This window comes from Coregonus clupeaformis, unplaced genomic scaffold (genome assembly GCF_020615455.1).
Source record: "Coregonus clupeaformis isolate EN_2021a unplaced genomic scaffold, ASM2061545v1 scaf0009, whole genome shotgun sequence".
NCBI lineage: Eukaryota > Metazoa > Chordata > Actinopteri > Salmoniformes > Salmonidae > Coregonus > Coregonus clupeaformis.
The window spans coordinates 1,151,012-1,171,981 of record NW_025533464.1 but is presented as its reverse complement, the minus strand read 5'-3'; the positions used below and the strand labels follow the sequence as shown (position 1 = coordinate 1,171,981).

Sequence of the window (20,970 nt, the reverse complement as noted above, 5' to 3'; positions counted from 1 at the left end):
TCTTTTTCATATCTGTAACAAATAACAAACCTTGGGTATTAACAATCTTTAATACGCTGAGCACGTCCCCAATTATCCTACCTAACTGCACCAAAAAACGCTAGTTATATTCTAATCCCTTTCCTGGTCAAATCATATTTATATAGTAGAGATGTTATCCACGGTATTATATTCTTTTAGTTTTCGTGTTTAGACGGCAAACAGAAGAATCAGGGTTTTTCCTGGAATGAATTTTACACTGATTTTACTGTGAGTGTATCTTCCTTTAGCTACTGTGTTAAGGATGTAACATGCTACACTGCTGACATATGACGTTTTATATGGTCCATGTCTTAAAGGAATACAGTCAGATGAACTTTCAACGTCAGATGAAGTTTCAACGTCAGGTGCACTTTCAGAGTCAGGTGAACTTTCAGAGTCAGGTGCACTTTCAGAGTCAGGTGAACTTTCAGAGTCAGATGAACTTGTGGATACCATTTTTATGTCTCTGTGCCCAGTATGAAGGAACTTGGTAGTAGTATCGCGATCCAATGCTAACTAGCGTTAGCGCAATGACTGGAAGTCTATGGGTATCTGCTAGCATGTTAGATACTGTATAGCATGTGATTTTGGCCCTAGTGGTAGAAAATCACAGACTTTTAACTTGAGACGAGCTGTAAGTGGAAACTGAAAGAACAAACTCACTTTTTTCTCTCTCATTCCCTTCATCTCTATCTCATTCCATCTCCATGTCTCTCTCAAAAGCCCCTTGATTCTTTCTCATCTCCCCTTTTTCGCTTTCCACCCCCCCTTCTCTCTCTCTCTTTCTCTCTCTCTCTCTCTTTATCTAACCCTCTGTTAGGAAAATTATAGTCCAATAGCGATTACCAGAGAAAAGTGCTTTTCCCCTGTCTCTCATCCCTCGCTTGTTCTTCATCTCTCCATTCAGATATGAAGAGGGGATGGATGGGGGCACATCAATAGAGGTTGCGTCTCAAATGTCACTCTATTCCCAATATAGTGCACTACTTTTGACCAGGGCCCATAGGGGTTCTGGTCAAAAGTAGTGCACTAGGGAATAGGGTGCCATTTGGGACGCAGAAGAGACTGGCAGCTCATCTCATTTTAATTGAGACATCCATGTTAAGAAGAACATGAATATTTAACCGGCCCAATTAATATGCTAAGGCCAATTTAAATGTTTTAAAATTCACTGTGTAAATTATTGAAATTGCATTCACTGGGAACTTCAGACGTTTCATCAAGTGTTTAGGCTCTGATGTCCCAAAGTGATGGAATTTAAATGGAGTAGATTCAAGCTGAAATGGGACACCGTTTCCCATAATGCATCTCTCACTCTGTCTCCTTGACCTCTCTCAGGCGGTGACCCCAGGGTTGGGACCAACACCAAATGTATCCGGCTGTATTATATGACTAGGTCTCTTTAATCAAGTGTGTGTGTGTGTGTCCCCCCCACACACACACACACACACACACTCGCTTGCATACATACACAGACGGGCAGGAAATGATAAAACACCCACCATCTGACGTTTCACTGAACACTGAAGCGCCAAGCGATGGACGGCGTGCCGCCGATTAAAGTTGGCGTTTCGAGTGACTGCTCTCTGCAAATTATAAAAAGCCGGCGGTACGAGAGCTAACAGCGGCGTCATCGTGGTTACACACGCGTGGCTCGCCTTACGGTACAGAGGAAGATGGATCTGAGGACTCATTGTTAGTGACATGTTAATTTCTCCACCGTCACTCACACACTGGAGGCGTCCGCTATCAGAGTGAAGGGACACGGACCCAGCCATCAAGTCCCTCTCTTTTCTCCTCTCCTCTTTTTCCCCTCCCTTCCTGGGAGGCTCCAATGCCGACTGTTGAATCAAGCGGTCGTTAATGTTTAATGTTGAGGTTTTATAGCCTAGTGCTTTCTGCCTGCGTCTCTAAGGTTCTGTCTAATTCATGCTATTGCACTTTGTACGTGGCAGCAGTAGTGTTTAATTTAAGTTTAGAGGGAGGGAGTTGATTTGATTTGTCAGAGCAGATGATTGAGGTTCAGAGGTTAAGTGCCATTTTGGCTCTTAATCTGTCCCCCAGCAGGGCTCTCCCCCACAGGGCTCAGCCTTATTAGAGATGATGATTATGATCTGATGGATGATTGTTTTGACAGTGATATGATATACTGTATTAATCTCTCTCTCTCTTCTCTCTCTCCTCTCTCTCCTCTCTCTTTCTCTGAGCCAGGCAGCCATGGTATTATGGCTGGGGGTTCAACCTGCCAAGAGGTCAGGCTCTGCTGGACAAGTGGAACCAGATCCCCGACTCCACCGACATACTGGTCACACACTGCCCCCCACTGGGTGAGGGACACATTACACCTGGGGGAAACAATCATGAGACAGCATCGCACGCACACACACGTATGCACACGCGTTACATACACACGCACATATGTACACATTCACACACACACATGTGCGCAGACCCAATGCTTTGATAGATTGTCAAATAAGTCATACTTTTTGAATAATCTGTAATTTATTCCTGTTATCATCCTCGTGTAAATATCTACCCACACTTACATACACATTTGCATAACACACGCACACTTTCACACCTCATCTCCCGCTGCAGCTGGGAGATGCTCAAACGAGTATGTGTGATTGATTTCTGTGGCTCCAGCGTGGCGTCTCGCCTCTAAACACAGGGAGTTATTTTCCGTTCAGTTTAGCCAAGTGTCTCCAGCTCCCCTCTCCTCATAAGCCACCAGCATATGGAGCAGCTACAGCGGGCCACTAAAGCGTGTTAGAGGGAGAGACAAAGAGAGAGGGATAGAGAGAGGCTGGGGAGGAGGAGGAGAGAGAGGGAGAGAAGGAGGGAGAGACAGAGGGAAAGAATGAAGAGGACAGAGAGGAGTGAGCGAGTAGAGAGAGACGGACAGAGGGCTACAGAGAGACGGACGGTCTAGAGAGAGAGGAAGAGAAAGAGACAGCAGATAGCGAGGGACAGGTGAAAAGGGACAGAGTAAAAGAGTGAGAGACGCTGTTCGTTCGCACTGCGGCAAAACCTGTCGTCTTTTATGGGGCGCGATAAAGCGATGGAACGGAGATGGAGGAGAAATATGGCCTCTCTTTATCTAGCGCTGAGGAGGAAGTTACACAGGAGGGGAAAAAGCTGTATAAAAGCTGTATACTCACCAGCTGCCTTAAAACAAGCAGATAATTAGAGTTGAGTGTCCAGAAATGGAGACGGAGCCATAACTCTCCACATCGTCACAAAAGTATCCACAGACTTGTAAAGTAACCCAAAGTGATTTGAAGGGGTTTTAGCTGAATTGCATTTTCTTATTTCGAGCTTTTCACTAGATTTCAAAGCACCTCCAGTGTGTGTAACCCCATCCACCACCAATGTGTGCATGGCAGAAGAAAGAAAAGTATTGTTAGTGTTTCTATTGACTCAGCAGTATGCTTCTTATAGTGACACTAAATCAGTCTCTCACACATGTCACACTGCGTGTAGCAGAGTGCAGCGGTGTGTGTAGCAGAATGTGTGTGATTCATCTCTATTCTCTACAGGGCTTCTGGAATAGTGTATTATAATATTGGTGGGGTTTAATGTGTATATGGGGTGTAGTCATGTGTCTGTATGTTATATCACCAATGTTTACTATGCAGTTATTGATGTGTGTTGTGTTGCTGTCTCTTTGTAGGGTTCCTGGACTGGGTTCCTAAGAAGATGCAGCGCGTGGGCTGTATGGAGCTACTCAACACTGTCCAGAGGAGAGTACAGCCCAAACTACATGTGTTCGGACACATCCACGAAGGTACACACCCACACACACACACCCACAAACGCACACACACACTTTCATTCTGTATGAATTAGGTTTCTCATACTGCTACACAAACCTGCATATTTAAATCAGATTATTGATCTTGTAGCACAAGGTCTTTGGAATACATCATTATGACTTGTTTATGGTTTCTTGCAACGAGGCTGTATTTGATTCTATTAAAGAGTCATATATTATGCCTATAAGTGGTACCGTGGCATCTCATCCAGACTTGTAAGGGGGGGGCTGAGAGGCCTTCTCTCCAGGCTGAGAGATGCTTTTTTGGGGTTAGCGGGTCAGTGTGGGTCCTCTGGAGCACCATGGCCCCATCGGAGAGGACCAGATTAGTAACTAGATCACAGGGAGGAACAGGCTGGATTTAGCCCTGTGTGTGGATCTGAGTGGGACTGCGATAGACTGGGAGCAAGGAAGAAGGGAGAAAAAAGGAATTGTAGCTTTTGTCATTTGTCACACATTCATAAGACCAGTTCATTCATTATGAGTGATCTAAAAAGGCAAAACGTATCTCACCTGTAAAACATTTGCTACATGTCAAGCGAGATGCAGTTGCCGCTGTAAGTGTTAGATGCGGATAGTTGTGTCAATAAAGGGAAATGTAGAGAGAGTGGAAAGAAGTCAATGAATAAATGAGTGTTACTGTAACAGTCTTTATCTCCCGCTCTGATAGTTGTATCCCCTCCTCTCTCCTCTACCTCCTCCAGGTTATGGTATGATGACTGACGGCACCACCACGTTCGTCAACGCCTCGGCCTGCACCGTCAACTTCCAGCCCATGAACCCGCCCATCGTCTTCGACCTGCCCAATCCCACCAGGACCACATGACTAGAGAAGCCCCGCCCTGCTGAGCCCCCCTCCAATCAGGAGCCTAGTGGTGCGAAGGCAGGTAGGTGAGGGTGGTGGGCAGGTGTGGTGGAGTAGTGTAGATATTCAAGGCTCTAATAGATGCTGTGTGTGTGTGTGTGTGTAGCACAACATTCACACACGCCCAAGTCTCTTACGGACAATGTGTATGTCTAGAGAGACAGGCGCTGTTGCCAATCCTCACTTGGCAAATCCATTGATGTTCTTTTATGTACTGTCTTTATTTCAACAAAAGCTCTTACAAACTGGAAAGTAAGGCAAAAGACAGACCCCAGATGTCAGCATTAGTCTGTAAATCTTCTGTTGCACTTCTACTGCACTGACAATCTGATCTGGCTCTCAGATAGAGAAGAGGACAGGGGGAACTTTGTCTGCTGTGTCATTGTTTGGACTCACAGTCTTTCTCTCAGAAGAAGACACTGGATAACTCTCATTCTCTCTTGCTTCCTCATAGAGGACTCTGTTAAGCCACCAGTGGAAGTTGCTCAGTGGCGGCGTTTTGACATTGTGACAGTGTGGTCCACACTTCATTTGAGACCTTCCCTGAGGAGTGATGGAACATTTACCAGTAGGGTTTTAAAACATGACCCAAATCTCTAATTTTGGACTTTGTGGAGCTGTTTGCCAGCACAGAGAGGACACCCCCTGCCAGTACTCTAATATCACAGTTTCTGCACTGCAGATTAAAACACTGGTTTCCCCTCATCCCTTTTTCTTTTGATCCCTCTTTTCCTCTGCCCCTCTAGTCTCTCTCTCTCTCTCTCTCTCTCAGGCCTTGGGCATGGTGGTTTGTGTGTGTATGTGTGTGTGAGGGCAGCGGGAGGTCTCAGCCACGGGCTGTGTGTGAGTATAAGTGTCAAACGTGTTGACACCACTCCCCTGGGTCTCATTTCAACTCTCAGTAAGCCTCTTAACCAGGGGATCGCTTCTCTTCATCTCTTCCCTTCTTCTCTTTTTTCCCCCTCTCTCCTTCTTCCCTCCTCCATCCCTCGTTGCATGTGTAATCAGCTCACCCACTCCTCCCTGGCTCGTGTGCCGTGATCCTGGCAAGTTTATTCTGAGGTCACTGGCCGGGAAGTCTGCAAGATTTTGATTCCGAGTACGGAATACTGGGAATTCATAATACCCAACAAAGCGGATTGGGAAATGTGTTCGCTCCTGACCCTGTACAGGAGCAGCGGTGTCTGGAATGTTCTCACTGCTCTATGGTGCCCTTTCTGGGAGAGATGTATCATGGGAATGAACTTTGAACTCTTAGTGGACCAATGGATGAAGATGAGCTGTAGGCCTAAATGTACCATAACTGGTCAAGAAGTTGGAACTGTAAATCTACGTCACCTGTCATTGTAAAAAAAATAATTGCAATCAAGGTTTACTTAAAATGTTGCCATGCATTTAAAAGTTGTTAAATATTTGTGTGTTGTTAAAAAAGAGGCAGTGCAGAAACAATGTTTTAATTTGAAGTTATTATATAGGCTAGTAAATGCTTATTACTGTATAATATTATCTGCACTATGTTACACTCTAAAAAATGCTGGGTTGTTTTGGTTGACCCAACTGCTGAGTTGCAGGTATTGGGTCACTTAGTTGGGTTATTATCTTTAAAAACTGCAGGGTTATTAATGCTGGGTTATTGGTGCTGGGTTATTGAGATATGACCCAGCAGGTCAGATCAGAAGACTGGAGGTGTAGTTTAGTAGGGGCGTGGCTTTCAGATAGTTATTTTTAACCACCCATGAGAGTAAATGTCATTCCTGTTCATCTGTTCTGTTGCATAGTTATCACATATTAAGGTAGAATATTTACATTTTGTAGCTTAATAAAATTTTTATTTGCAGTATGTACATTTAAGATGATGAACAGGAATGACATTTACTCTCACGGATGGCCAATAAGATCTATCTGAAAGCCACGCCCCTAATAAACCATGCCTCCTGAAAATAACCTAAGGATTACGTTAAAAAAGACCAAGCTGCTAGGTCAACCCAGCATGAGAGTAAAAAAACAACAACTGATGGTTAAATTAACCCATGTTTGGGTAATCCCAACAATCCAACATGTTGGGTTATTCATGCAACCCAACTGGCTGGGTCAAAGTAACCCAACATGTGTTCTGTCCACTATTTAACCAGCGCTAAATTGGGAAGTTTTTAGCCCATAATGTTTTAGAGTGTACGGGGTTACGCACACCCCGTGTAGCTATTATTAACTCTTTCATGTTGTCAAGCAGTTGTCTGCGTAAAAAGGGTTCATTTTTTATTTCTAAAGCACTTGTGAATGAGCATCCCTCCTCTGCTCCTCTGGAAGCCAAAGTCTTTGGTTGGCTGGCTGAGCTCAAAGTGTGGTTAGCATAACAAGACTACATCCCTCTTTGATCTCTCTGCTCTCAGACATTATATATTAACATCCCCTCTAACTCCGTTTTATTCCCAGGGTCACTGGTGTTTCACTGCTGTTCTGCACATTGTGCTAGCTGGGCTATGTCTTCATGGAGCAGATTAGTGGCCTGTTGTAGGAATACAGAGACTAGGATAGAATGTTTACAGATAAGTGCGTATGAATATTGTATGTGGATGTGTGTATACCTGTGTGCGATTGTGTGTGTGTGTGTGTGTGTGTGTGTGTGTGTGTGTGTGTGTGTGTGTGTGTGTGTGTGTGTGTGTGTGTGTGTGTGTGTGTGTGTGTGTGTGTGTGTGTGTGTGGGTAGAGCCAGGGGGTAAGCATTCTGAGAACATGCTTAAGAGAGGGGGGGAATATTGACTGATGAAGACCAAAATAGGAAAAGTCAGTGACTGTATCATCTTACTTTCTTTTAAAGATTTCTGCAGGGGAAAATGTCTGTTTGTTTTTGGGCAGTTCTTACTATTCTCTTTCAACCCTAACTTTGAAATGTCTCACTTTTTATGCACTGTGCCTCAATAGCTGTATTCTGTATTTCCTGTTTTCTTTGAAAACTCTAAAGTTTTGCTGTTGTATTTCTAGTTCGTTCCTTGGGGCATGCTGTTCTGAATCTAATAACTTTTGATGACAATCTGCTTGTATTGTATATCATTGTTAGGCATATACTAACTATTGGGATTCATTTTTTGCTTTAATGATGTCCAATATTTTTTTTATGTGGAAAAAAATACATCCAACCATTTTAGAATGGTATTGTATAATGTGTTGCCCCTGGAGACAACTCTGTAAATGTAAAATACCTTTCTTAAAACTACCTGCTTCTGGTTTTCTGAGAGATTATCTACACAAATTTAATTAAACCTTATCTGTGACCAATGGATCATCCTTCCTTTTCTTCTCCACACTCTTTCTTTGTGTAAGTTTTCCTCTTTCTTTTCTTTTGTTCTGTCTTTTAAAAAAAAGTGTGGTGATACAAAAAACAATCTCAGCTTGGCTCTTTTGCACCAATCAAACGTATCTGTGTCTTATATCAATTATGTGAGCCAGGACCAGAGTTAATTTCCAGTGTCTAAACCTGGGTTCCTCATCTCTCATTTGATAGCTTGGTTCTTCCACACCTCTGCACATTCTAATGAGAACTCTCGTTCAAATAATTACATTAGTAATCCCGGAGGAGATGGGGTAATTTATTTGCGGATGGCTTTTTGCTTTACACTATTAATACAGTACCTTTCATATAGACTCCCATCTCCTCTCTCTCTCTTTATTTTCCCTCCTTCTATCCCTCCCTCCCTCTCGCTCTCTCTTTGTCTATCTTTCCATGGTCTCGCACTCCATCTCAATCGCCCCCTTCCATTTCTCGCTCTCTCTCGCTCCATCATTCTGTAGATTATTTAGATAATGATTTCTCTCTCTCTGGGTTCTGTCTTGCAACGGTGATGCCGTCTATCTCATGAATGACAAACGCCCTCTCCTTCTCCTTGTCATCCATTTAGTTTCCCGTCAGATGGGAACAAAGACAGCCCCCTGCGTGTAGCAGAATCCGTACATCATCCAAAAGCACTTTGTTTGGTTGGGTTTGGTTTGGAGAGCAATCATTATCATAAAGTCATACAGCAGAGAGATACATCGGTATGCTAGTGGGAGAAAACGCTGTAGGTATGCCAGGGGAAGATATTGGGAGAGAACCCACAAAAATATATATATTTTTAATAATACTTCACATTTATATATTTTTTATTTATATGATATGATTTTGTAATAATTCTGTGTATCCCCCCTTCACTCAGTGGTGCAGTAAAATTATAGCGATCAATATGGACTGATTTATCAGTGATAACTAGCTAAACCTTCACAGGAGCCTACAGTAGGGCCATAGTCAGAGGTCAGAGGTTAGAGACCAGGTAGGAAGCCCCGTAGGAAGTCATTGTAGGAGATCTTCCCTGTAGTGTTCTTGTCAAAGAAAGAGGTGAGGTGGAAGAATTCCTCCTCGGATAGGTTCACTCTGAACTGCCTTAGCACCTGTAGAAATAAACAATCAGGATTAGCTGCTGTGTGTGTGTGTGATTGTGTTACGTGTGTGACGGGTTGTTATTAGTCAACAGCTTTTTAAATAATGGTCAAACAGTAGATTGTTGGATTGTACCTTTCTGAATTCCTTGATGGAGATTTTGCCACTGCGGTTGTGGTCGAAGGTAACAAAGTTTTGCCTCATGGAGCGCCAGAACTGCTGGACCGGGTCATAGAGCTTCAGCATGGTTTCCACACACTGTCTACTGAGAACACCCCCACTCATCTGGACCGCAAGGGAACCACAACCAGACCGCATCAGGACCGGAGAAGACCAGAGAGGACCAAGCAGAGTTAACAAACACCTAAAGACCATTGCATGGATGTAATCATTCCAATCATGTTGCTATTTTGTACACATTAAAATATGAGTTTAACTCAGTAAAGTAGCGGTCATATGTTCTATGAACTTGTTTTGAAAGACCGTTCCAGCATTAAGCACACAGGGGGTCTCTGGTTGCCTGGCTACCCAGACTCCTTGCTCCGGCCAAACGCTACGCCACGCCCACAGACGTTAGTTTCCTCTGCGCAATGAATCTGGATCTGAGTACCTCCCCGACCCTTCACCGAATGCGAACACATTCGGGGCTGTCTGATTGGTCCAGAAACCGATGGGTTGGGTCAGAGCCGGAACACACATGGGTACAGCGGTGGTTTGAAAATCCGTCATTGGCTTTGATACTCTGATTGGTTAGAGATGATCCAATCGCTGATTACTTTATTTTGTACAATGGCCCTCGTCACCACAAATGACTTCAATGATGGCAGTCTCAGACTAAAGTATGTGGTGGACAACAGAGCAGCAGCAGAATCATTTAGTGTGAGTCACACAGATGGTTGGTTTGGTTAGTAGATAATGAGGGTTATAATTGTGAACCAAAGCCAGTACGAGAGGGGGGTTTGGATGGTTTGCAGCTCGCAGGTTGCCAGACAAGCTCTCACCCACTCACTCTGGTGAGGCTTGGGGCCCTGCTTAATGCTAATGTTTAGAAGCCCAGTGGGGGGATATTCTCCAACCTGGCCACCCGTGTGTCATTTTTCTAAGCTTTTATTAACATACCTTACTGTGCCAAAAGCACACAAATCACCAAACTTGACGAATATGGTTGTCAAGGAAGAGACAGCAGAGAGCCCGAGGTTGGGAGAGGTCCCCGCTGACTATACACAATCTGGCAACCCACCAGCACCGCCCCATCGTTTTACTTTACATACCCACTCCCCAGACCCCCTCCCCATTAAAAGTGACAGTTAATGAGCCAACAATGGACCAGAGAGAGAGCGAAGGAGAGGAAAAAAGAGTAGTATGAGAAAAGAGGAAGTTAAAATATCTGTTTTCTCTCTCTCCCCAAATACTAATTTACCACAGTTTCTGTAGTAAAAACATTTATGTTCATACTGCACTCTATCCCATATTGACAGTAAGTTAAACAGGGGTGTACAATACCGGAGTAGTGGGGAGAGGTAGTTTGGGCCGCTCAAAGGGCTGTCTGACCGCTGGCGGTTCGAAGTTGAGGAGGAAGTGACGTAGGAAGTCAGGATATGGCACGCTCCCACTATCCCTCATGTCGAACTTTACGGCCAGCCGATCAAGCTCCTTCTGGGTCACACTGACGTTGAGGCCTTGGAGGATGTCTGTGACACATACATACACACACAGCCAGGTATGTAAGTGATTTTGATCAATCAAATCGTTTTTTTGAAGTGGATTGTGAATTTAAGTTACATAAAATAATGATTGACTGGGAATAGCGAATCAGGCACTGTGCTGTACATATGTCACTCTGTGATTGGTTGTTTACCCAGGAAGCAGTGTGTGCTGATCTCTCCGTCGCTGTCTCTGTCCTCCTCCCTGCACCTCCTCTGGATGTCCCTCCAGCAGCGTTGCACCTCCCCCTTCAGCCTCCTCTCCATCTTCTCACAGTCCACCAGGGGGCTCTCCCTCTCTCTCCCCACTGTGGATGGACGCCTGGCCCTGCTGGACACATCCACCTCCGACTGGGGGAGGGGACAAGGTCAGGGGGATAGATAATGTGTGTTACTTTCAGTCTTAGATTAGAAGAGAGAAGGTATGTGTATTATGATTTGGATGCCATCCTAGTTAGGTTTGGATATCACTTCTGGTCTCTCCCAGGAGCTTACAGAACTAACCCTAACTGGGACGGCTTCTATAAAGCTAATTATGACTGTGGACTATCAAATACAAAGATGGAGATAGATAAGTTGACTGATAAGCATCATGTATAGAGAGATCCTGTACTTTTGAGCGTTGGAGGTTGCTGCCTGTAGTCTTTGGCCTCTTTAGAGCTGGTGGGGATGATGACATCATATCTATGGCCCCAGGGGATGGTGGTGATGGTGACATCATATCTATGGGCCCAGGGGATGGTGGTGATGCGGATTTCATGGGACTGATGTCCTCTGGGTCTGTGGTCTTGTCCCTTATCCCTCCAGCTCCACTGACATGCTTCAGGAAGTCCCTGTACTCCAGATCCCCCAACACATTGACTGGCAGCTTCTCCCACACCCTCTCAAACTGAGGAGAGAGAGGAATGACACGTTTAGTACACACACAAAGAGACACACACATCATATCCCACATTTTTAAACTGATATTCACACATACACACACACTCACATTTACACACAAGCTTAATGAACTTCACGGATTACTAACATTCTCAATAAGTAGTCAGTAATCAATAATGTGGTTCTCTGTAGCTCAGCTGGTAGAGCACGGCGCTTGTAACGCCAAGGTAGTGGGTTCGATCCCCAGGACCACCCATACACAAAAATGTATGCACGCTTGACTGTAAGTCGCTTTGGATAAAAGCGTCTGCTAAATGGCATATTATTATTATTATTATTATTATTATTATAATTATCAACACATACAAATTTGTTTTTGATTGCAATAATTAAAAACGAAGGAGAACTTGGCTGGCAAATGCACCAAAAAATGACATTTAATTTCTGTGAAGCTCATTTACACACATGCACGTACAGTGGGGAAAAAAAGTATTTAGTCAGCCACCAATTGTGCAAGTTCTCCCACTTAAAAAGATGAGAGAGGCCTGCAATTTTCATCATAGGTACACGTCAACTATGACAGACAAAATGAGAAAAAAAATTCCAGAAAATCACATTGTAGGATTTTTAATGAATTTATTTGCAAATTATGGTGGAAAATAAGTATTTGGTCAATAACAAAAGTTTCTCAATACTTTGTTATATACCCTTTGTTGGCAATGACACAGGTCAAACGTTTTCTGTAAGTCTTCACAAGGTTTTCACACACTGTTGCTGGTATTTTGGCCCATTCCTCCATGCAGATCTCCTCTAGAGCAGTGATGTTTTGGGGCTGTCGCTGCGCAACACAGACTTTCAACTCCCTCCAAAGATGTTCTATGGGGTTGAGATCTGGAGACTGGCTAGGCCACTCCAGGACCTTGAAATGCTTCTTACGAAGCCACTCCTTCGTTGCCCGGGCGGTGTGTTTGGGATCATTGTCACGCTGAAAGACCCAGCCACGTTTCATCTTCAATGCCCTTGCTGATGGAAGGAGGTTTTCACTCAAAATCTCACGATACATGGCCCCATTCATTCTTTCCTTTACACGGATCAGTCGTCCTGGTCCCTTTGCAGAAAAACAGCCCCAAAGCATGATGTTTCCACCCCCATGCTTCACAGTAGGTATGGTGTTCTTTGGATGCAACTCAGCATTCTTTGTCCTCCAAACACGACGAGTTGAGTTTTTACCAAAAAAGTTGTATTTTGGTTTCATCTGACCATATGACATTCTCCCAATCCTCTTCTGGATCATCCAAATGCACTCTAGCAAACTTCAGACGGGCCTGGACATGTACTGGCTTAAGCAGGGGGACATGTCTGGCACTGCAGGATTTGAGTCCCTGGCGGCGTAGTGTGTTACTGATGGTAGGCTTTGTTACTTTGGTCCCAGCTCTCTGCAGGTCATTCACTAGGTCCCCCCGTGTGGTTCTGGGATTTTTGCTCACCGTTCTTGTGATCATTTTGACCCCACGGGGTGAGATCTTGCGTGGAGCCCCAGATCGAGGGAGATTATCAGTGGTCTTGTATGTCTTCCATTTCCTAATAATTGCTCCCACAGTTGATTTCTTCAAACCAAGCTGCTTACCTATTGCAGATTCAGGCTTCCCAGCCTGGTGCAGGTCTACAATTTTGTTACTGGTGTCCTTTGACAGCTCTTTGGTCTTGGCCATAGTGGAGTTTGGAGTGTGACTGTTTGAGGTTGTGGACAGGTGTCTTTTATACTGATAACAAGTTCAAACAGGTGCCATTAATACAGGTAACGAGTGGAGGACAGAGGAGCCTCTTAAAGAAGAAGTTACAGGTCAGTGAGAGCCAGAAATCTTGCTTGTTTGTAGGTGACCAAATACTTATTTTCCACCATAATTTGCAAATAAATTCATTAAAAATCCTACAATGTGATATTCTGTCATAGTTGACGTGTACCTATGATGAAAATTACAGGCCTCTCTCATCTTTTTAAGTGGGAGAACTTGCACAATTGGTGGCTGACTAAATACTTTTTTTCCCCACTGTAAATGCCTATTCCGGTTGTTTCTGCATGACAATCCATTGATAGAGTAGAATTGAATTGTGCCTAGTTTTTTTTTGTAAGAGCTTAAAGAAACAATGTTTGTAAGAAGCTATACTGTATGAGCCTATTGAAACCAAACCTTTGTCTGTTTACCTGGTCACAGGTGAGCCTCATGAATTGACGGTCACGCATTCTGAAGTCCTCTTTGGAGATGGTGTCGTTATGGGTGTGGTCTAAGTCCACCATCTCCTTGGCGATGGTGTACAGACAGGCGGAGACAACTTCCTCACTGATTGGCAGAGGCTGGGGCTGGGCAGGGAAACCTGCCTTACCCACTCTGTCCGACCAACCCTCAGGGGTCTGCACACACACATACACACAGATGCACACACACGCACAAATAAAAACAGATGCATAATGCATTTGTATAGCCCCCCCCCACATACACACACACAGACCCAAACACACACACACACCTCCAGGTTGCATAGGTTGAACTGGTTGAGGAAGTCTCTCCAGTACACTGTGTGGTTCTCCCAGTTTAGCTTCAGTCTGTCGAGCAGGAATCTGAACTGGGTGTCCGAGAGGCGGGCACAGAAATGGTCCAACACCCGCCGGAACTCCAGAGGGGTGACCGTCCCGTTCCCACTCCTGTCGAAGGCAGAGAAGGCCTGAGAGACCAGACGGAGAGACAAGTGAGTAAGAGTAGGTGTGGCTGACCAGATGAGAGCATGTCTGAGCTTATGCAAGTAGAAAGGACCTCCCTCAGTCTTAATGAAAAATTAAAAAGCACAGTTCATTTGTTACAATTTAAATAGTTTATTACGGTAAGTAGCTAAAAGAAATTGACGTTAACTGTATATGTTATTGGTGTTTTACAGTGCAAGAGGCCTTCACAATGAGAGCCAGGGAAGAAGAGGGATAGAGTGTCGGGAGAGGCCTAACCTTGTGGAGCATATCCATCGATGCAGTGACTAGTTCCCGTATCCTACCAGCAGCTCTCTCAGGACTGAGCCACTCCAGACTCTCTGCTGGGTCAGGGGATCCACAGGGCCTAGGGGGGTGCTCACAACCCTTCCCTGTCCCGTGGTCAAACGCCTTCAGGAAGTCCACGTATGACAACTTTCTGTTCTCACTATCCATTGGAACCTTGAGTCTAAAATATAGAGGAGACAGAAGTGTCGTAAGTATTCAGAAGTTACTAACATCAGTTCAACATCAGTTCAACAGTACTCAACTTCCGTTCAACATCTGTTCAACATCAGTTCAATAGTACTCAACATCAGTTCAACAGTACTCAACATCAGTTCAAGATCAGTTCAACATCAGTTCAACAGTACTCAACATCAGTTCAACAGTTCTCATCATCAGTTCAACAGTACTCAACATCCGTTCAACATCTGTTCAACATCAGTTCAACAGTACTCAACATCAGTTCAACATCTCTTCAACAGTATTCAACATCAGTAAATGCGTCTGCTTCCTGGAAAAAAAACTAAACTTTTCAGGGAATGAAAAAGGGTTTATTTTCAGATCTAGTTCACAAGGCATTCCTTTTATTAGTCCTAGAGTCATGAAACGTTCACAGAACATGATGAGTATTGACTACTTTCAATTTGTGTATTTTTCTTTTTTTAAATAACATTGCCAAAAAATGAGATACAAGGTTTTTCCAGGACGACGACGAAGATAGATTTATTATAACCCAATAGTTTGATCATTATTAAGGTGTGTTAGCTATATGAAGGAATGGAGAGGTCTTTATAATGAGTAAGTTATTTACGTGTGTAGGAGGTGGGTGAGCTGGTGTCTGTGTAGGGGACAGTTGTATCTCTGGAGGAGACTCTGTAGGTCCTCCACCGTGACTAGACCCTCTCTCTTCTTATCCAAGCGGGTCAGAGCACTGCTCAACCCCTTACAGTTACCCTGCACCACGCGCCTGGATGGTCAAATATACAACACACGCATAGAGTTATTATTGATCAGATGGATGCTTAACTCTAGAAGCGTATTCGATCAAATTTAATTAGTAACTGCACTAATTAATTTAGTTAATCACTCTCCACTCACTCAACGTCCTGTAGTGTAGCCCCTGCAGGGAGACCATCTGTGGGGGTGGTGTCTGCATCCTTCCTTGCATGTCCCACCTCCTGTGGATCCACGCCCAGCTTCTCTAGGAACGCAGCACAGGTGAGGTAGCCACGCCCCTCTCCATCATACCTGCCAGTGGAACAGTGTTAGGACAAATCACGGCTCCGCATTGATATCGTTGAATGATTTACACAACACAGATCTCAAGTTAGGATTGGGTTGTGGTGTTCTACTGCCATCTAATACAGTGAGGGGGAAAAAGTATTTGATCCCCTGCTGATTTTGTATGTTTGCCCACTGACAAAGAAATGATCAGTCTATAATTTTAATGGTAGGTTTATTTGAACAGTGAGAGACAGAATAACAACAAAAAGATCCAGAAAAACGCATGTCAAAAATGTTATAAATTGATTTGCATTTTAATGAGGGAAATAAGTATTTGACCCCCTCTCAATCAGAAAGATTTCTGGCTTCCAGGTGTCTTTTATACAGGTAACAAGCTAAGATTAGGAGCACACTCTTAAAGGGAGTGCTCCTAATCTCAGCTTGTTACCTGTATAAAAGACACCTGTCCACAGAAGCAATCAATCAGATTCCAAACTCTCCACCATGGCCAAGACCAAAGAGCTCTCCAAGGATGTCAGGGACAAGATTGTAGACCTACACAAGGCTGGAATGGGCTACAAGACCATCGCCAAGCAACTTGGTGAGTAGGTGACAACAGTTGGTGCGATTATTCGCAAATGGAAGAAACACAAAATAACTGTCAATCTCCCTCGGCCTGGGGCTCCATGCAAGTCTCACCTCGTGGAGTTGCAATGATCATGAGAACGGTGAGGAATCAGCCCAGAACTACATGGGAGGATCTTGTCAATGATCTCAAGGCAGCTGGGACCATAGTCACCAAGAAAACAACTGGTAACACACTACGCCGTGAAGGACTGAAATCCTGCAACGCCCGCAAGGTCCCCCTGCTCAAGAAAGCACATATACAGGCCTGTCTGAAGTTTGCCAATGAACATCTGAATGATTCAGAGGAGAACTGGGTGAAAGTGTTGTGGTCAGATGAGACCAAAATCGAGCTCTTTGGCAACTCAACTTGTGGTGTTTGGAAAAGGAGGAATGCTGCCTATGACCCCAAGAACACCATCCCCACCGTCAAACATGGAGGTGGAAACATTATGCTTTGGGGGTGTTTTTCTGCTAAGGGGACAGGACAACTTCACCGCATCAAAGGGACGATGGACGGGGCCATGTACCGTCAAATCTTGGGTGAGAACCTCCTTCCCTCAGCCAGGGCATTGAAAATGGGTCGTGGATGGGTATTCCAGCATGACAATGACCCAAAACACACGGCCAAGGCAACAAAGGAGTGGCTCAAGAAGAAGCACATTAAGGTCCTGGAGTGGCCTAGCCAGTCTCCAGACCTTAATTCCATAGAAAATCTGTGGAGGGAGCTGAAGGTTCGAGTTGCCAAATGTCAGCCTCGAAACCTTAATGACTTGGAGAAGATCTGCAAAGAGGAGTGGGACAAAATCCCTCCTGAGATGTGTGCAAACCTGGTGGCCAACTACAAGAAACGTCTGACCTCTAATTGCCAACAAGGGTTTTGCCACCAAGTACTAAGTCATGTTTTGCAGAGGGGTCAAATACTTATTTCCCTAATTAAAATGCAAATCCATTTATAACATTTTTGACATGCGTTTTTCAGGGAAAAAAATGTTTTATTCTGTCTCTCACTGTTCAAATTAACCCTCCATTAAAATTATAGACTGATCATGTCTTTGTCAGAGGGAAAATGTACAAAATCAGCAGGGGATCAAATACTTTTTTCCCTCACTGTATCTCTTACCTGGCCCACAGTTCCTCAAACTCATCAGGACTGATGGGGAGGTCATAGGTATAGAGGAGACTCCTGAGGTCCTTCTTAAAGACCAGACCCTGACCATCATCATCAAAGCGACAAATAACCTGGAGGAGGTAAGATAACTTATAATGGGGTTCCTCTCACATGTTAACATACACATTATCCTCTTTGAGACTTGAGCTTCAGGGTAGAGGTATGACCTTTGACATAGCAGTCCATCTGTGGTGTGCGTTGGACACCAGGTGGTCATGGAGTTGGTCTGGCCTGTTTGAACAGCATCAAGAACACACACAGAAACAGCTCAGCTACATTTACATACAAATCCAGTCTAACCTCACACACACACTTCCACAAGACCCTACTCACCCATTGGCTGGCTTGAACTTCTGCCCGCGGGTCTTGCCGCTGGATTGGACGAGGGTGAAGAACTCTGGGTAGTTGAGGTTGGCTCCAGGCTGCAGGCCCAGAAGCTGCAGCAGGCGCTGGTACTCCCTCTCCTTGGTGACCAGGCCCAGACTGTCATACAGCTCTCTGAAGTCATATCTGTCCACCACGCTGTCACAGTTCTTATCCATTACACGGAACGCTGACAGGATGTCCTGATTGGACAGAGAGGATGATGATGGCATGGTGATTGGTTGTGTATAGTGATTGGTTGTGTAGATTGATTGGTTGATTGGTTGTGAATATGTATGGAACATGTATTATTTTGCTACACGTTTTCTTCTTGTCATTTTAGCGCTTGGCTTGGATTTGGGCTTTGGCATTGTATTATGCATTATTTTTCAACTTACTTTACAGAGCGTTGCAGATATAACATAGAAAGGAAAATAATCTGAGAGGGTTAGTAGCCCAACCCCTTGTCGTCTTATCCTGTCTGCACTAGGTGTTTGTGTATACAGTATAGAATGTGTATATTGATCAAAACAATTGATCCCAGAGGTAATGGAGTGTGGAGTTGTGTAGTGGGCGTGGACGGTTCCTCTCTCTCACCCCGTGGATGTTCTCGATCCTGTCTTTGATCACACTCAGGCAGTCCTCCGCTGTCAGGAGGCGTGGCTTAGCCCGCAGGTTACCACGGTTACCCCCGGAGGCCTGGTCCCGCTCTTTGGCCTGGTTCTCTATTAAATAGCACAAGAGATTAAACTGTGATTTGATTGGATGAAAGGGTTGGATTTTAAAGGCCCAGTGTTGAAAAAAATGTGATTTGCCTGTGATTTATATATATTTACACGCTATGAAGTTGGAATAATACTGTCAAACTGTGAAATTATGATATTGACCTTTAGTGTAAGAGCTGTTTAGTGTAAGGGCCTGTTTTGGTGGGATGGAGTTTTGGCCTGCCTGGTGACATCACCAGGTAGTAAACTAGTTAAGGCCAATAAGAAGGAGAGTTCCAAACCTCTCTGCCAATAACAGCTTGTTTTCAGTTTTCCCCTCCCCATAGCAAACCACTCCCAGACAGTCCTCATTTTTGCTTGAGAAATTGCTCTTTGCTAAGAAACTACACTGAACAAAAATATAAGCGCAACATGCAACAATTTCAAAGATTTTACTGAGTTACAGTTCAATATAAGGAACTCAGTCAATTGAAATAAATTCATTAGGCCCTAATCTATGGATTTCACAGACACCTTTAAAAAGGGGCGTCAGTATCTGGTGTGACCACCATTTGCTTCATGCAGCGCGACACATCTCCTTCGCATAGAGTTGATCAGGCTGTTGATTGTGGCATGTCCCACTCCTCTTCAATGGCTGTGCAAAGTTGCTGAATATTGGCGGGAACTGGAACATGCTGTCGTACACGTCGATCTAGAGCATCCCAAACATGCTCAATGGGTGAAATGTCTGGTGAGTATGCAGGCCATGGAAGAACTGGGACATTTTCAGCTTCCAGGAATTGTTGTACAGGTCCTTTCGACATGGGTCCGTGCATTATCATGCTGAAACATCAGGTGATGGCGACGGATGAATGGCACGACAATGGGCCTCATGATCTCGTCACAGTATCTCTGTGCATTCAAATTGCCATCGATAAAATGCAATTGTGTTCGTTGTCCGTGGCTTATGCTTACCCATACCATAACCCCGCCGCCACCATGGGGCACTCTGTTCACAACGTTGACATCAGCAAACCGCTCGCCCACACAACGCCATCTGCCCGGTACAGTTGAAACAGGGATTCATCCATGAAGAGTACACTTCTCCAGCGTGCAAGTGGCCATCGAAGGTGAGCATTTGCCCACTAAATCAGGTTACGACGCCGAACTGCAGTCAGGTCAAGACCCTGGTGAGGATGACGAGCACGCAGATGAGCTTCCCTGAGATGGTTTCTGACAGTTTGTGCAGAAATTATTTGGTTGTGAAAACCCACAGTTTCATCAGCTGTCTGGGTGGCTGGTCTCAGACGAAGCCGGATGTGAAGGTCCTGGGCTGGCGTGGTTACACGTGGTCTGCGGTTGTGAGGCCATTTGGACGTACTGCCAAATTCTCTCAAAATACATTGGCTTATGGTAGAGAAATTAACATTCAAATCTCTGGCAACAGTTCTGGTGGATATTCCTGCAGTCAACATGCCAAATGCACCCTCCCTCAAAACTTGAGATTTCTGTGTGACAAAACTGCACATTGAAAGTGGCCTTTTATTGTCCCCAGCACAAGGTTTACCTGTGTAATGACCATGCTCTTTAATCAGCTTCTTGATATGCCACACCTGTCAGGTGGATGGATTATCTTGGCAAAGGAGAAAGCTAACATGTGGAATTGTTTTAATATGGTCATACCATGGATTATTTAGCTATTTGATTTGGAACTTTAGGTATAAAAAAATATATTACAAAATTATTTGATAAAATATGGAATTTGGCCTTTATAGCCCATAGAAACGCATTGAATAACACATAAATGGCAAAAAAGATAGTCAAAGAATAAATCATAAGGAATAAGGTTTTGAAGTGTCTGTCCTATATCTAGGAGATATAAGAAAGGTCAGGACATTCTTGGACACATATTTAACCCCTTATTTTTGTTGGCACAAAACTACCTCCATACTTCCATTCGTTTGTATGGGTTACCTTCAGACGAGTCAAAACGGAGAACACCTTTGTGTTCGTGAAAGAGAGCCCCTTTCCATAAAGTTGTAATAATAGTTTCTAGGCCAAACCGTTTGTATGCTACAGACGTTTTCGTGAGAAGACCGATTTTCGGGATGTCTCATGGTCTGACAAACACCGCTGTAGCTTGGCCACCTTCAACCGCAG

At 44.3% G+C, this 20,970-nt stretch overlaps 2 protein-coding genes across 3 annotated transcripts in view; one reads left to right on the top strand and one right to left on the bottom strand.

Annotated features, from left to right (window-relative positions):
• LOC121575704 (metallophosphoesterase domain-containing protein 1-like) overlaps positions 1–7,975 on the top strand; it is a 44,832-nt gene extending 36,857 nt beyond the window's left edge. Inside the window, exons 5-8 of one of the 2 annotated variants that reach the window (XR_006002376.2) lie at positions 2,233–2,348; positions 3,698–3,811; positions 4,543–4,725; positions 5,158–7,975. Coding sequence is in view for 1 of the 2 variants with exons in the window: in XM_041888988.2 (XP_041744922.1) it covers positions 2,233–2,348; positions 3,698–3,811; positions 4,543–4,664 (352 nt within the window). In the remaining variant the exon portion in view is untranslated. Of the gene's footprint in view, positions 1–2,232; positions 2,349–3,697; positions 3,812–4,542 lie in introns of both variants that reach the window. The other variant, XM_041888988.2, reaches the window with a different exon arrangement.
• A 905-nt stretch (positions 7,976–8,880) lies between these two features.
• LOC121575705 (EF-hand calcium-binding domain-containing protein 6) overlaps positions 8,881–20,970 on the bottom strand; it is a 33,417-nt gene continuing 21,327 nt past the window's right edge. Inside the window, exons 18-31 of the mRNA XM_041888989.2 lie at positions 18,704–18,831; positions 18,077–18,309; positions 17,911–17,974; positions 17,696–17,814; positions 15,823–15,972; positions 15,536–15,691; positions 14,698–14,908; positions 14,229–14,423; positions 13,906–14,112; positions 11,431–11,706; positions 10,973–11,168; positions 10,618–10,805; positions 9,250–9,399; positions 8,881–9,125 (exon numbers count right to left, since the gene is read on the bottom strand). Coding sequence (XP_041744923.2) covers positions 8,997–9,125; positions 9,250–9,399; positions 10,618–10,805; positions 10,973–11,168; positions 11,431–11,706; positions 13,906–14,112; positions 14,229–14,423; positions 14,698–14,908; positions 15,536–15,691; positions 15,823–15,972; positions 17,696–17,814; positions 17,911–17,974; positions 18,077–18,309; positions 18,704–18,831 — 2,402 coding nt within the window. The 3' untranslated portion in view covers positions 8,881–8,996. The remainder of the gene's footprint in view (positions 9,126–9,249; positions 9,400–10,617; positions 10,806–10,972; positions 11,169–11,430; positions 11,707–13,905; positions 14,113–14,228; positions 14,424–14,697; positions 14,909–15,535; positions 15,692–15,822; positions 15,973–17,695; positions 17,815–17,910; positions 17,975–18,076; positions 18,310–18,703; positions 18,832–20,970) is intronic.